The 17,451-nt window shown below is 35.0% G+C and overlaps 2 protein-coding genes across 2 annotated transcripts; one reads left to right on the forward strand and one right to left on the reverse strand.

Moving 5' to 3' along the window:
- Nucleotides 1-3,889: 3,889 nt before the first annotated feature.
- Nucleotides 3,890-5,938, forward strand: LOC106301256 (60S ribosomal protein L5-1-like). Its single transcript, XM_013737615.1, has 7 exons — nt 3,890-3,974; nt 4,352-4,421; nt 4,502-4,720; nt 4,803-4,882; nt 4,973-5,089; nt 5,202-5,506; nt 5,601-5,938. Exons 1-7 carry the CDS (start codon nt 3,972-3,974, stop codon nt 5,713-5,715), a joined length of 909 nt encoding a protein of 302 aa, XP_013593069.1. The 5' UTR covers nt 3,890-3,971; the 3' UTR covers nt 5,716-5,938.
- Nucleotides 5,939-15,096: 9,158 nt separating this feature from the next.
- Nucleotides 15,097-17,186, reverse strand: LOC106303745 (putative rRNA methyltransferase YqxC). The gene is made up of 9 exons (XM_013740059.1): nt 17,031-17,186; nt 16,744-16,813; nt 16,572-16,654; nt 16,392-16,494; nt 16,133-16,289; nt 15,898-16,026; nt 15,735-15,821; nt 15,607-15,651; nt 15,097-15,461 (listed from the first exon to the last, which is right to left on the reverse strand). Exons 1-9 carry the CDS (start codon nt 17,176-17,178, stop codon nt 15,312-15,314), a joined length of 972 nt encoding a protein of 323 aa, XP_013595513.1. The 5' UTR covers nt 17,179-17,186; the 3' UTR covers nt 15,097-15,311.
- Between the last annotated feature and the right edge of the window lie 265 nt (nt 17,187-17,451).

Below are 17,451 nucleotides of genomic sequence, written 5' to 3' on the forward strand. Positions count from 1 at the left end.
ATTAAATGATAAACCAGAAAACTTATACTCATTCTTACAATTATAATAGCTAGATAGGGTATTAGGGAGCATGCAAGATGTGGTTGTAGTGGTTGACGGTGGGAGTCTTCAAACCGGTGCTTAAAATCTTAGATTAAGCGTATAAATCCGTACACTGGAGACCAAGCGCCACAACTCCCGGCGGCGAGATGACTCCGAGGAGGATCATCGTTGCCCCGCTGAAGTGTTGGTGTAGATCTGCAGACTTTTCGAATCAAAGTGCGTCGCAGCGTTGAGGTTCGCGGGAAAGATTCTCCAACAAGAAAATAACACATCCACTCTAAAGTTTAGTGAAGTTGAAGATTTGCCGAACAAACTCGGATCTGATCGGAGGATGCTACGGATCTGGCACAGGAAATGGAGGGAAGCAAAACCCGAGAAGATTTTGGACTCAGATCTTCCTTGATGAAGAAAGAGAGAGCTCACATTATGCTCAATGGCAGATTGAAGAGCTTAGACAGAGCCATTCGTGTGACTTGTCCGTCGGCGGTAACACATGGGTTAAACGGAGTTTACCCCCGATAAACAGAGCACAACAGCGGTGGGAGAGTCCTCCTAACTCATCGCTGATGAACAAAACAGCCGATAGGGAAGAGACGCCGAGAGGACGAGAACAGAGAACCAGATGGATGGTCCTCGCCGCGTGCTCCGTCGGGATCTCCTTCCTTCACAGAGCATGACGAAAAACAAAAAGGAGCAGAAACAAGGGATTTATAGTCATTTTAAAAAATTCAAAATATAACATATAAGAAAAAATCTAATTCTTTTAGTAATATAAAATTAAACAAAAAAGAGATGATACAAAAATTGTTATCAAATATGTAATATTCATAATTATTAATTGTCATATATATGTTAATCATATTAGAAAATTTCGTAGCTTTTATTTAAGAAAAGAATTGAGAATATTATTTTGTACACTATTAATCAATTTGATAGTTAGTTTAATAAAAAAATATAATATATATTTATATTGACCAACTTATTTTTCTAATATTTTTCTAAGGATTCTAAAAATCATCCTACTGATGACACGTGGCTACGAAAACATGTTGTAATGCTCCATGATTAATATATAGGGGATTTTTGGTTAAAACCTTTAATAATTTACCAGGTAGTAACCCACATTAGGCGCGGAATTAAATAGTTTATTAGATTATTTATTGTATGTTGTACTAAGGGACTTGTTGTATAGTTTTTTCTAGGGATGAGCATTCATATATCCGTCTGATTCAGTTAATCTATTCTGATTTCGAACTTTTTGGGTTAGAAATTTAAATCCTATTCGAATATTTACAAATTTTGATTTGGATTTGGTTTGAAACATTGCGGGTTCGGTATTGATTTGAGTTTTGATACCTATTCTAATTATGTATTTTTTTAACAAAAATCCAAATATACTTAATATTAAAATTAAATAATATAAAATATAAAAATTTAAATAATGTAAGACTAAATATTTAAATTTACATAAAATTTAGTTCAATGTAAATATTTTGATGGAGAACAAATAAATATGTTCAGTATTTTGAACATTTTTCTGTTATTTTTAGATATTTATTTGTGACTATATTGGTAATTTTTAGATATTTTCATATTTTTTAATATCTAATAGATATAAAATTTAAAATAATTAACATATTTAAATATATAATTCTGATTTAGATATTTTTGGTATCCAAAATATTTTATTTTGAATCAGATAGATCTGTTTATCTGGATATTAAACTTTTAGATCGATCTGAGTACTTAATCAGTTTTAGTTTGCGTTTAGTATTGCTTTCAAATCAAGTTCAGTTCGGTTCTTTGGATCCATATGTTTTAGCTAGACTTACTTTCTTCTAATAATATAAAGCAAAATAAAATAAATGTACAACAAATATTCTCGGTTTATTTAATATACATAATTATTGAACTATATTTTTAAAATACCAATAAGAATGGTTGAGAATCGTGTCAATATTTTTGAGCATGTTGCAAAATTCACGTAGCTTAAAACAATAACATGTATTTTCTTATAAAATATTCTTGGTAATTATAATAAAAACACAATACAATCGAGTGAAAAGTGTTTGAGTTGCGTGAAAAATAATGTGATCTTTTCACTCAACACCTGAATTCTGTTTTTCAATCGATTTCATGATTTTTTTTTCTTTTAAAACTTTTCGGATTTCTGTTTTTTTCTTGCAATCGGATTATGTTTCTAATTTTTGGCCTGATATGAAAACTTCGTAAAGAAAAATAATATTTGACTTTACTAAAGATCCGACTTTGTGTGTGATATTTTTTACCTCAATTTTCTTAATTCATAATCAATCGTAATTATTTATTGCCTTTGTGTACATAAGCCTCAACCATGGCTAAGTTCGGTAAGATATGAAACTTTCAATTTGTAAAAACATTTTCAATCCAACATTTTAGTTGATGTGAATCTTAATCAATTTTTAATTTATTTCTATCAAAATGATATTATTCAGTAGTTGTACGAAAAGAATTCAAGTTCACTAATACAAAGGTTAAAAATACAAGAACTAAAAATAAGCTGATTAAAAAATAATTAGTGTGAACACATTAATTGTTAAATGATTGTGAAGCCGACACGTTAATATACTCAAATTGAAATTGATGTGAGGTTGCCGCATGTCCAATGTAGTGTGAAAACATCAAATCAAATGACAATGTTTATCTTTTAATATACAGGAGATAGATTCAAAATTGCATAGAATCTCTACATTATTGTAGTTTTATATCTTTTCTATTTCTAATTAAACTATGTTGACATCATTTCACATGATTGCATAACATTCTATAAAAATTTATTTTACTTTAGGAAGATTTTTTTTGTTCCATTGTAATCTTTTCAATTTATCTCGGTGTATTATTTTAAAGATAACTATCCGTTTTTTAGTAATATATGCGTGCCGCATATGCGGTCATTCACTAATTATCATTTCTAGTAGCACTGGCTTTGTTTTTTTTTTTTTGTCAGCGGTTTTGTTAGTTATATCTATTGAAGTGGTCATCACCTTGCGTCATTGAATGTTGTAAGAGACTTATTTTTTTAGGTTTGACATATCTAAAAACTCTAACTTCGGAAGTGATCTAGAGACAAAAATTATACACTAATCACCTTTCTGAATACACTCTTTTGGTCAACTCGATATTATTAGCAACCAAAAAAAAGGAAAATAGTAAAAATAAATAATAACATAAAGTTATTTGAAATATATTTTCACTGGATTAATTTCAAGTATCTGTCCCTTGTGCGTACAGTTAAATATCAGATTCATTCGCAAAGATGTCTAGATCATTTCATAGAGAGTATTGATTAATTGATTGTTCTATTCTGGTATAGTTACAAGAATGACATATATTAGAATGGAGAGACAAAACTCGATACCCGAGAATCACAAACCATAAGCATAAAACTATCTAAAGGACCAAACAACGATTTGAGGTTAAAATCAGCACAAGATAACCAAACCATAAGAACCAAAACAATACCAAATGTGAGACTAGAAACATCACAAACGGAAAAAAGATGAAATGCGTTCTTTACCACAAGATTAAACTGGCTAAAAGTGCCGTCTTTATACTGCTCAAACAAAGTAGAAAAGGTACATAATATTTAAATTTTGTGTTTTCTACAACGCCAAAGAAACTGTTATTATGAAAAAAACCCCCCATTGAAATGAGTACAGTTCTCGAAACACTCTAATAGGCTAGAAAAGACAGGTGGGTAGACAAAAAGCCCAAATATAAAGCCTAGTTGGGCCCTAATAAAATTAAGACAAATCCAGGGCATTGAACATCTGGGAGCCCAAGAAGGAGTCATCTAGGGTTTTTCATTATAAGATCTCGCATTTAGGTCATTCCGCCTCTTGTCTTCTCCTCACTCATCTCTCACACAAAAGCTAAGCTTCGCTTAAACAATGGTAATCCCTTGCTTTTGTTGATTTTCTCTCGTATCTCTCCTCAAATAATCGAATTTTGTTTTTCATTTCATATAGAAATCTCTTGCATTATATCTCCAGAGCGCTTCTTTAGCTTTTTTCATAATCTCTTGAGCTATGGTAACGATATTTCATGAGTCTATGGTTTTATTATTCATGGGTTTTGTAAATATCCCATATTATAGTTAGAGCGAAACTTTGTTGCATAAAGGTTGTACCTTTATGCTCTGTTTTAGAGATCACTGATGCGTTTAAATGGATCTTTATTACCTTGGAATGAGCAGTTATACTGTTAGATCTTAGTATCTGATTAGAGATTTTATGATAGACTAATGAAATAGAACGGTTTCTATTGTTAGGTGTTTGTGAAGCCATCCAAGTCGAATGCTTACTTCAAGAGGTACCAAGTCAAGTTCAGGAGAAGGAGAGGTATTGTTTCTTCGTTACTTCATTGTTGATATTGTCTGTTTGGTCTGTGAGGTTCTGAAAATTTACTTCTTTAAATGCAGATGGTAAGACTGATTACAGAGCAAGAATCCGTCTCATTAACCAGGACAAGAACAAGTACAACACACCCAAGTACCGTTTTGTTGTCAGGTTCACCAACAAAGACATAGTCGCACAAATCGTGTCTGCAAGCATAGCCGGTGACATTGTCAAGGCTTCTGCTTACGCACATGAGTTGCCTCAGTATGGACTCACTGTTGGACTTACCAACTACGCTGCTGGTATCATATCTGTCCTATGTTTTCTGATTTTTAGATGTTTGATTCTGTGCTTATCTTTTCTTTGTTGGCTTTGTCGAACCAGCTTACTGTACCGGCCTTCTTTTGGCTCGCCGTGTTCTCAAGATGTTGGAAATGGATGAGGAGTATGAGGGCAACCTAGAGGTATGTTGTTTGTTTTAGTATCATCATATCTCTGACCTAGACGTTATGTATTTATCACTGGTTAAACCTCAATTGTTAACTAATGATCAGGCCACTGGAGAGGACTTCTCCGTGGAACCAACTGAGTCAAGGAGACCTTTCCGTGCTCTTCTTGATGTTGGTCTTATCAGGACCACCACAGGAAACCGTGTTTTTGGTGCCCTCAAGGTGTTAAACCTGTCCTCTGTTGTAATTGTCTGGTCATTGTTCTTGTCTGCATCACTGTGGTTTCATGGCAAGCCTTTAAAATACTTTTGGTTTTTTTTATGGTTTACTGTAGGGTGCCTTGGACGGAGGGCTTGATATCCCTCACAGTGACAAGAGATTTGCTGGTTTCAACAAAGAAAACAAGCAACTCGATGCTGATATCCACAGGAACTACATCTATGGTGGCCATGTCTCCAACTACATGAAGATGTTGAACGAAGACGAGCCTGAGAAGTTTCAAACTCACTTCAGTCAGTACCTGAAGAAAGGAGTTGATGCTGAGACCATGGAGGAGCTGTACAAGAAGGTTCATGCAGCTATCCGTGCTGACCCCAACCCCAAGAAGACCGAGAAACCTGCGCCCAAGGCACACAAGAGGTATTAACGAGCACTTGTCATTCTCTTTTTTTTGATGTTGATTGGTCGTTTGTTCATTGGTATCTCAATTTGTGTTTTTTGATTTGATAAATAGGTACAACTTGAAGAAGTTGACCTATGAGGAAAGGAAGAACAAGTTGATCGAGAGAGTGAAGGCATTGAACGGAGCTACAGGTGGTGCTGATGATGATGAGGATGACGAAGAGTAAATCACTGCAGTTGCCTCGTTATGTTACTTGTAGCTGTTTACTTTTTAAGCTTATTGTCTCAGTTTTTCTATCTTTCAGACCTAAACACTCGGTTTCTTTGGCATTTCAATTGCGTTCGAAGATTTTGAATTTAAGGATACTTTTCTTTTTTAAGTTGTCTTCTATTACATTGTTTAACATTTGGATCTTTTGTCATCAAGTTTATCTTTATTGTTCAAAAATCTTTCAACGACATTGATCTTTAATTTAACCCCCAATTTTTTTGTTAAAACAATAAATTCTTGACTTTTCGCCTGGAGTTACTGTGAAATATAGCATTTAGTGTCTAAATTGCACTAAACTTTGCATGTGGAGGTGTTTTGAATCCTTTTGGTAATCTCCGTCATAATGGTTTCCATTTGCAACTGGTAGCCGTCAGATTTTCTCTCGGCCACTCATGGTCTTCCTGAAATCATTTGGTTTGTATATTTTAATGGATTTTTAAATCCAAATCATTTGGTTTGTATATTTTAATGGATTTTTAAATTCAAACCAAATCTAGTGTTATTGGTTTTATGATTTTAAAATTTTTATTCAAATCTAGTGTTATTGGTTTTATGATTTTAAAATCTATATTCAAATCAAGTGTTATTGGTTTTGTGATTTTAAAATAAATTTTGAAATCAAGTATTATTCAATTATAAAAATTTGTTTAAAATTTGATTTAGAATTGTATTTCAATGGATTTGTGAGCGATTTCAAAATCAAAATACAAAGGAACAAATATAGAGGTGAACCCTGTTATTTTGATTAGATTTGTATTATTGGTTTATTATCTTCAAATTTCATAAAATAACAGATTATACATGTGCACGAGAATAAACCCGAACCACATCACCTAGAGCTACAACCTCATCCAGATTTACCGTAACATTACAGATAGAAATGCCCCATAGCATCTTCACACTTTCCCACCACTTGTCACGGAACTTCCTCTCCACGACAATAAAAACAAAATAAACTCAAGTTCTCCTTTGTTTTCAGAGAGATCAGTTTTTAATGGCGCTCGCGGCTCTTAGCTCACCGAGACTAGCTTCTCTGGTTGACTGGTTCCTCCTCTGTTCAAAAACTCTTCAAGATTCCATGGCGACGAACACTTGACCAAAGGTAAAAGATCCAAACGTTGAAGATCCGATTTCCACCACCAGAAACTCACTGAAGAAGAGTATCTCGCTTTCTGCTACGGCAATCGTCAGCTTTTTCCTCTTCCTCCGGTGACGGTAGTAGCTGAGAAGTCGTCATTGAGCTGCAAGTGCAGCGTCTGCGACAAGTCTTTGTCAAATATTATTGAAACTGAAATTTGCATCTCTCTCTGAGTTAATTCTCAATGGAATTCGTACAAGAACGTGTTGACTTAAGGTAAGGGTTAGCTTTTTCTTAGCGATGCCTCAGCGGCAAATTGTTAGTTAATTGGAGGATACTCAAGCTTGACGTACTTGTCTTCATACTTGACAATTCTATCGAAAACCTGCTTTGACTCCAACCAATAAATCTCTTCACATAGACGAAACTGTTTTCTGGATTACTAAGCCCAGCTCCGTTTCTAAAAATGATGATAGATTGATTGCTAGTTCTTGAATATATATATTTGCCTGAGAATCATATTGTAAAAGATGTTAGAAACGGTGAGACACGAGGAGTACACGTTGATGCCATCTCAAACAATAGCAGCGTCTTGAAAACTAGGGAGGTTACTGAATATGTTGTTAGTCCACGAGATGTTTCGGTTTCAGATCCTTTTCAAATGTATCATGCTGCGAGATCATTGGAAAAGTCAGATTTTATGCGGCAGTTGATAGAAATGAAGCAAAATGGTTTTCTTTCGAATCTTTTAGGCAGTACTCCTGTTGAAGTACCTGTATCAAAGTATTTCTTTTTAAGAAGAAAAATATTTCACGAGCATGTCACAACTCTTTTAAATTCATATGGCTGATTTATAATAATCTACTTATTTGATTTTGACATCCATCTGAATTCTTGTGAAATCCAGTTATTTTGATTTTAAAATCAATGAATTTATCAAAGATTTTCAAATCTAAAAAAAAATCTAAATCCAAGCAAATACCACAACCAATAACCCCACTAAGATCGCTCAATTGCGCAGATTTAATGTTATACTCCCTCTGTCCTAATCTAAGTGACGCTTAAGAAATTTTTACGCATATTTAGGAGACTAACACAAAACCAATTCTAACCTTGTGTATTTATTGTTTTGCTCCATTTTATCATTACGACAGATCCAAGTCAAAGGGTAAAAAATGTCATTCTTTATTATTTGTTTCCTAGATTTCTGTAAACTACTAGTAAAACAAAACAAAATATAAATTCGAAAACATCATATTTAAAAGAAACGGAGGAAGTATATAAAAATAATTTTTATTTATTATTATTTATTTGTATTCATTTACGTATTATGTATATAATTAAATTAGAGTAAAAACATAAATTGTCCATTAGGTCCATTTAAAAAAACAAATTACACATGAATCAAGGTTGTGACTTCTGTTTTAATATATAAGATATTTCACGAGCCTGTCACAACTCTTTTAAATTCATATGGCTGATTTATAATAATCTACTTATTTGATTTTGACATCCATCTGAATTCTTGTGAAATCGAGTTATTTTGATTTTAAAATCAATGAATTTATCAAAGATTTTCAAATCTAAAAAAAAATCTAAATCCAAGCAAATACCACGACCAATCCCCCACTTAACAAATCAATTAACAAATCTTTGATGCCAAAAAAAATGAAAATAAATTAACAAATCCTCTCTTTCATGCTTATGTTTGGTCTTTCAAGAATTCATGGATGGTGATTCAATGAGTTCCGAGGAACAACCCAAACCCCAAAAAAAGAAGATAGATAGATTGCACGATATTTGGTGGCAAAGGATTAACCAAGATATTTCTAGACTGATTCTTTTCTCCTTTTTTGATCTTTTTTATAATAGCTGGCTCACTTGCAGATTAGATAGACAAAGAAGAATAAAATGAAAAAACAGAAAACAAAACCCCAAAAGATGATACCAATCTATTATGTGTGCTCTAATACCACTTGATGCAATCTTTCTCTAATTCGTCCACTTTAATTTTGGTTGGATCAGATTTGATATATGGTTTGATGGATTGATGGTAGAAAGTTGATGATTAGATGGTCGGTTAGCTATTTGCTTCTTCCAGATAGATAGATGGATCTATTAGGTCTCACAAGGCTTGCGGATATCCCATGAGTCACCCACTCTCTTGTCCTTGGATATGACACCAAGTCAGCTCAAGAATTTGTCGATTGATCTGAGTTCACACATATTCACAATCAAGTTGCTAGCAAGAGCAAATAAATCACCAAATTAGAAAAGAGTTTGTTTGATTAAAATGATTATTGAATTCAATTAAAATCGTACAAAGATTTATATAGAAAAAAAAAGCATGAAAACACTAAGAAAAATATATAAAAGCCAGGAAAGACAAGTTAAAAACTAGGTGAGTTGGAAGACCGAGATGTTGAAAATTGAATTGGTTTCTTTATTTCGACCAATGACTAACTCCTCGTCTTCAACTGAATGGATCAAACAGAAAATGGCTTTTTGGTCTTTGCTCTTCGGGACATCATCTTGCCTGCCCCTGCATCTCATGGAGCAACCACGGAAGGACCCGTTATAAAACGTGGACTTTATTTTCTTTTATTTAATTGAGATAGTATGTAAAAGACCATAACACCGTAGGAAAGTTGGGTTATTTACGAGGTATACCTAGTTGTACCGGACTTCAATCGGACCTAATTTGAACCGCGACCCAAACTAAACTTAAACCGTAAATCATTCTTAAACCGAAGGAAACCCAGACCGATTCCATCCAGACCTAATTAATTAAACCCTAATTTCGGATTTAACGAACCCAATTTGTTTCCCCCAATTCATGTCCCCTCTCTCGCAAACAAACGGTTCTCTCTCAAACCCTAGAGAAAAAAAATCGATTTCGAAATCCCCTCTCTTTCTTGGTCGCTTTGTGTGTGAATCGAGAGAGTGAATCAAGAAGACGGAGACGCCAGAGGAGCCAGCAACGGTGACGGTGATAGATGGGGTCCTCTCGGAGCCAATAAATGTCCTCGTGGAAGTTGCGGTGACAGTTACCTCTGGAGAGGAGAATGGCGGTGAGGATGATGTCCTTGAGGATAAGGAATTGGAAAGTGTAGTCGAAGGAGATAAGGATGGGGACGAGGAGGACGACGACGATGAGGTAACAATTTAGGGGAGTTCCCAATTTTGGATTGGATTTTGAATCGTAGTTTTGTTTGAACTGGTAATGTTTTGGTGAAGGAAGAAAAGATGTGTAGAACTAGGAATTATGGTATAACTATACGTAATACTAGTACCACTTGGTGAAACATTGATTACTTGGTAAAATTAGTAATAGGTAGGTATACTATAGGGAATACTATAATAACTTGGAAAAACTATTTGGTATTACTGGGATAACTGGCGTAGAAGTAAATGTAACTTGCAGAAATTTGAGCCCTCTGAGGCAATCAAAGCAGAGACGAAATAAATGTGGTTTATTGTAAATGGTGTTCCTATCCGGTTGTGAAAGAAAGGCAGAAGGGATTGAAGAGGAAGTGAAGAAAGGAACCCGAAGTATGTATTTAGGATTGGAAAATTGTTTTGTTTATGTTCCATGTCAGATTATTTTGCAAAACTCTATGCTTTCTCAGTTTGTAGAAGTTTGAAACTATCATTTTCTGGATGTTACAATTTCAATTTCATTTTCTGGATGTTGCAATTTCATGAGATCATGTTGCAATTTCAATTTCATGATATCTTGTATCAATTTCACTTTCATGATATCAGGCTGCAATTTCAAGATTAGTAGAAGAAGAACCCAACATACATAGATCGTGCAAGAGTACACAACCACAAAATAAAGAAACGAAAGATTATGTTTACTTGGAACTTATTTTGTTGATGTTTCCTGTTTCATGTCGGATTATGTATTTAGGAACCTCTTTGATCAAGCCTTTTCTGGATGTTGCAAAACTCTATGGTTTGTCGATTATGGTATGTTGATTATGTAATTTCATTTTCGTCTAAGACAATCCAAAACACTTAAATATAGAATATTACAAAACTCTTTAAGATTATGTTTACATCTCTAAGACAATCCAAACAGTTAAACATAGAATTCTTCAAACTTTCTAACAATTTCATCTTCATTTTCGTCATTCACTGTCTCTTTCTTCTCCAAATTGCTTTTCATTTCTGAAATGGTTTTATTTAACTGTTCAATCACTCTATTCTTCTCATGGATCTCATCATGGACTTCAATAAAAGCTTTTTTTTTGCCATTTTGTAGTTTCCTCATCATCAAACTAAGAGAAGTACTTGCATTCATCTCCAAGCTGCAACATGGTCCAAATTCCATTTTAAATCTATATTTCACATCTAAATCACTAGTTAAAAACTTCAATTATCATATTTCATACCTTAAAATGCGGATAGCCATAAAATCGTCGACCTGGGTTTTTGTCAGTCCAAGCTTGCGTTATATTCGCCGGTAAGCCACAAAAACACAATCTCCGACCAGAATTTTGGCTCCTCGTCGACGATCTCGGACCCACTTCCATCTTCACTTTTTCCATCTTCATTGGTTGGTAGATTCGGGAAATAGACTGTTTTGACTCTCGAAATTATTAGAGAGAGAATTGGAAGAGAGAGATGGATAAGAAAAAGTGAAAGTGAGAGGATGCTGTGTGGGTTGAGATGAGAAGAGAGAGATTTCGACAATTTTCGGAACATATAAAAGAAAAAGTAAGATATTTGGAACAAATGTTTTAAATAGTTTAAGCGCCAAAAAAAAATTCATTTCGCTCCATAGATTTGTTCTTAGTTATACCGAAGATACTAGTGTTATGAAATTTGGTTATAGTCTACTTTTGGTGGTTTCTAATTTATTTAGTGTTACTAATCCTTTTAGATTGGTTTTCTAGTTTTACTTTCGATTTTAGTACTTTAAAATGTTAGCTATATTTTTTCTGTGCAATACTATTTCGCTAATAGATATAACTCAAAAATTTCATTTGTAAGATGTTTTTCATTAAGAAAGTGAATCTAGTTTAACTTCCGATTTTAGTACTTTAAAATGTTAGCTATATTTTTTCTGTGCAATACTATTTCGCTAATAGATATAACTCGGAAATTCCATTTGTAAGATGTTTTTCATTAAGAAAGTGTGATTGGCATGACAAGGTTTTATAATGGATATATTACGAGTTTTTAAAAAATTTCAAAAAAATTTATTACGTTTATTAGAATTATAAGTTAGAGTTGAGAAACCAAATGTAAAACTATGATACCCAAGTTTTGATATAGATAATACTAATGTCATTACAAAACAAAGTAGATTACCAAGTTTTACGCAGTTTTCCGAACCACAGAAGAGGCTAAATGCATTACTCCTTATTCATCCAAGTTTTACGTAGTTTTAACTCTTTTCCTTCCCTTCCGCGTGATGCGATCCAGAGGTATGATCTTCACCTCCTCAATGTGATCCGGTACATTCCAAGAAGACATGTCGGGCAAAACATAAAGTGTTCTGGAATACGCCACAGCCTACAGTTCCATCCAATAGTATTTTGAGCACAGCTCATGGATGTCAAGGCGCCTGCCAACGCCGCCATCAACGTTCTTAGTGAAATATATGTAAGCAGCCAGTCCGTGCAGACAAGGAAAGTTTTCATAATCCCACACCTTGCAAGTACAAGTTTTCCAAACCAAGGTCGCCAAAAACATCTTTCCTTCAGTGTCTTTGATCTCGTACTCAAGCTCATAACTATCAAGCTCCCGTACAGGTAGCTTTTATGCAACAGCCCATAGATTGTGCAAGTAGTTCTCAACCAGAGGCACCAGTTTGGTATCGATTGATCCAGAAACATCATCCTTCCGATGTTGATTGAGCCAATCAGAGAATTTCCTGATGATACAATCCAGCATTGGTATTAAGGCCACCTTGTTGCCTCTTTAAACACGTTCTTCATTGATTTCACACTTTTGCTTGTATCCAAGTTGTACCTGTCACGTGAAAAAAACTTAGCCCATTTTTCCTTTTTAATATGTTCCTCTGCATACTTGTACAATGAAGGATATCTTATCTTAAATGAATCGTAAGCAGAGTTGAAGTCAGCCACCGTGTAATATATGCCCAACTCCATGAATCTATGCACCACTATATCCTGTTGAGGTTACAAGCATGCCCTTTCACATTTTCCTTCAAATACCATAAACAATGACCATGGTGAGCCAGTGGAAACATGTTTGCTATAGCGTAGATCCGACTTTGATTTCTGTTACTCATGAAAAGCAGTTGAGAAGAGTCTGGTATAACACTTTTAACCATCTCCAAAAAACCAAGTTCAACTAACATGATTCTCTCCATCTAGTACTGCAAACGCAAGTGGATAATTGTAACCATTAGGATCTTGAGCATTCGGGAAAACTAGAACACCACCATATCCGTTCTTCAGCCATGTTGCATCCACAACTATCACTTTCCTCATAACTGCAAATCCTTCAATGCAAGCTCCCAAGGCTATGAAGAGGTACTTGAATTTACATGCATCATCCAATTTCACACATGTTTTTGTTCTCGGATTCACTTGCTCTAACATGTACAAATAGCTATACATCAGCTTGTAGCTCTCTTCTGGACTACCACATATATCACAATCCGCCAGATTTTTTCCGTGCAACGCTTTGACGTGATTTCTCATTGTATCCTACCAAAAAAAAAGAACAAACTCAACACACTGACTACAGTTATCCAAAGTTATACCAGTTGTTCCTAGTTTTTCCAGTTATCCACAGTTCTACCAGTTGTTCCTAGTTTTCCAGTTATCCACAGTTCTACTAGTTGTTCAGAGTTATACAGTTTTACTACAATTATCAAAAACAAATTGAATTAGGTCTCAGGTGTGGATCGATCTAGGTCCCATTCTACTGCCTGTACACTCTCATTCCACCACCGAAATGCATTATATGCCAATTTCCTTTACAAATCGACCCCCAAACAAAACAATGTTGTTGTGAATACTCCTAATTAGATCCAATTGCAAATCCATAGAACCTACTTCTGAAAGAAAGTTCAAGACAGAGAAGACAACTTATGGTGTGCTAGACGTCGGGTTACGATTGATCCACGATTGGTCTACGCTGAGAGACAGCGGCAATGGAAAAGCTGCGGGAGAGAGGAGCGGAGGAGGAGCTGAGCTGCGGGAGAGAGGAGTGGAGGTTCCACGAACCGAGCTGCGGTTTTTTTTCAAGGTTTTCTTAAATTTTTTTTACAAAATTGATAAATACGAAACCGATTTTTAATCAAACCGCAATAACCAATCCCGATCCGACCAAACCACAATTTATGTTTTTTCTATTTTTTATTTATTTTAAACATGATTGCATTTTTGTCAATCCACATTTCATTAATGAGAGTGGGGCATAGGCTATTAGGGAGGGGCATAGGCGGTTGTTTCTTGAGATGCAGGGGCAGTCAAGATGATAACTCTTCTCACCATTAATGATCTTTTATTCTCTTTTTGGGCTGATAATGGATTAATTGGACCACCTTTATTTTGGATCCAATCCACAACGTTTTCAACTTGTTTGAAATGTTCCCTATGAATTTTTGGTCGAGTAATAGGTCTATCTTCGTCCACTCCAAGATCATATGTCCAGTTTGCTCTGGTCCAAATCCTTCTTTCGCCCACCTGGGTTCGTCCATCTGTCTTTTGCTCCATTGTCGGGTGGGTCGTCCATGTTGACATCATCGGCTGGTTCGACCAAGACATCGACTGGTTAATCCACGGTTGCATGCTTAACTGGTCCGACAACCATCGCATCCCTAGTTCGTTGGACCATAATTGCATCATGAAGCGTCAATTGTTGGAACTGATAATTGATTCAAGAACATAGCCTAATGTGGTATGCAGATTCGCGTTCTCAGTACTCCCTTCTGCTTTCAGGAATGTTCTTTTATTTTTGTATTTCTCTCCCGATTTAGTTTCTCCCAATTTAGTTTTTTGCCTCAATTTTGCAATGGCAAGACCTGATGAGACTACAAGACCACTGAAGCATTACGACGACAAAGCTTCTCTAGACAGAAAAAGACTTGATATATATTGAATGACATGTTTTAGATCTTAAACGCAGTCTTTGCTATGTAAAAGCTAACCTTCTACAGACTGAATCATCAAGCTATTCCAATAAAATGAGAGCTATTTGTTATGAAAGTTTGTGAATATATTGCATTGCATGATAAGTTTCAACTTTCAAAATTCGAAGGAAAAAGTACATGTGTAAACCGAAAATACTCTCTAAAATGATTAGTCTTGGATCGGTTTGGTAATTATCTTTTAAGATTTAAGACATTACCAAAACAAACAAAAAACAGTAGTAAAATGCCTAACTTAAAAGGTTTTTTTGGTTCTAAGCCTAACTTAAACGTTAAGTCAAGGAAATGGGTGAAAGAAGGGAGAAACAATAAGCATTTTGACGCAAGGGAAATATAAGTCTTAGTATTCTTCTTCTTCGCCTTTCACTGTCCCTCGATCAAAGCGAACCAAGAACTCTATGTTTCCATCAGCGCCCTTGATGGGAGATTCGATAAACCCTTTGTTGGTGAATCCATAGCGCTCAATACCATTTATTATCTTCTCAAGAACCTAAACCCATACATAAAAAAACATCAAAGATAGTAACTAGCTTTATTGCTATACAAAGTTAGAAACAAAAGGAATTCAGCAGAGAAATTAACAACGAACAAAAGATTAAACTGTCACAAAAATCTACAGGGAAATACAAACATACCTCCTGATGTACTTCAGGATCTCTCACAATACCACCCCTCCCAACCTTCAAGGGAAACAAAGTTGTTGAAGAACAAATTGTAAGAACCGCGGAGATGATTTGTATAGTATGCTCTACTCAGAGTTTACCTGTGATCGCCGAGCTTCAAATTGAGGTTTAACAAGGGTAACTAGAGTTGCATCTTCATTCATCACATTCATAACAGCTGGCATCACCTGTTCACAACTATGAGGCATGTAAAAACATAACAATCATAGTATCTGCAAATAAAATGAAAAGAAGCAAACATACCTTGAGAATTGAAATGAAGGACAGATCTAGTGTCACTACATCGACTTTTTGTGGGAGTCCTGGGAGGTATCTCAGATTTGTCCTTTCTATAACAGTCACACGCTTATCATTTCGGATTTTATCAGCCACCTGCTACGATACACCAACTAATTAAATAACTAATTACTAACTAGAAGAGTTGGGATTACGGGAAAAAAAAAAAATCAAATAATCTGTTTTGAACAAGACATAGCACCTGACCATAACCAACATCAACACCATAAACATGAGCTGCGCCATAACGAAGCAAACAATCTGTAAAACCTCCAGTAGAAAGTCCAGAATCAAGAACTACTTTCTCAGAAACATCAACATCTAGCTTCTCTATTGCAGCTTCCAGCTTCAGCCCACCTCTGCAAGATAAAAAAAGCAGAGAGAGAAAGAGAGGACGGTCGACAAAAACGAGGTCTCTCAAAGCACAAAGAATAGAGGGTAACAGGGAGAGGAATAATCACCTACATACATATTTGGGAACCTCAGCGGTAATCTTAATGGAGACACCATTGGCTACAGGCATTCCAGCTTTACTAGCTCTTTTCCCATCCACTAGCACTTTGCCTAAATAACATAGACGCTAGAGTTAAAGACAAATAACATTAACCTCTATGTGCTTTTATATGTATGTATGTATGTACCTTGTAAGATCCATGATTGAATTAGTGCGCGACTGTATTCCTGATACCTTTCGAGACATGCCTCATCCAGTCTCTGCTTCTTGCTGTTGTTACAGAACAAGAAGAGTTTCATTCAAAAAGATGAAAGGTTCTTGATTTCATTCAATACTAGAGAAAAGAAAGACCCTTTTACTTTTTTCCACGTATAGCAGACGCAATACATCTGATGGAACTGGCGGCGTCTCCTGCTCTAACCCATCTCGCTGAATATAATCATCACATTATCATTAACAAAGCTAAGAGTGAAACAAAAAAAAAATCAAGGCTTTCGTTAGAAAATATTGTTATCTTTCCTCTAGAATTTGACTACTGGGACTGTAAGTTCCCATTGATTAATTCGATTGTGTCCTCTTACAATGCAGTCAGTGTTTGCGGAAATGACTCAACCAAGAAAACTTCACAAGGAAGAAGAAAAAATACCAGAGAGAAGAGGATTGTGAGATTTGGAGAAAAAGCCGACTAGGGAGCTGCTGTAAGATCGCAAGCTTATTGGACACTTAAGAACGTGAAGAAAACCCATCGGAAAGCTTCTTGATCTTTCTCTAACAAGTGCAGAGTATTTCAGCATTTCACACAAAAACTTTGGATAATTCTTTTAGGGTTTTAAAAAAAAACGAAGCCTCTTTCTGAGAAGAAAGGTTTCCGTTTTCCATCTTTATTATTTACTTGACCGGCAAACCAGACATTATTAACTTTCCATCAAACCGACGTTATTTGAATGATGTCAAAAAAAAAAAAAAAAAACCAACGTTATTTGAATTTTTTCTTTAGAAAAAGTAAACATAAGATTTTTTTTTTAAAAGAATTTTATTCCATAAACCCAGAAAGGCAAACGAAATTT

This window comes from Brassica oleracea, chromosome C7, assembly GCF_000695525.1.
Source record: "Brassica oleracea var. oleracea cultivar TO1000 chromosome C7, BOL, whole genome shotgun sequence".
NCBI lineage: Eukaryota > Viridiplantae > Streptophyta > Magnoliopsida > Brassicales > Brassicaceae > Brassica > Brassica oleracea.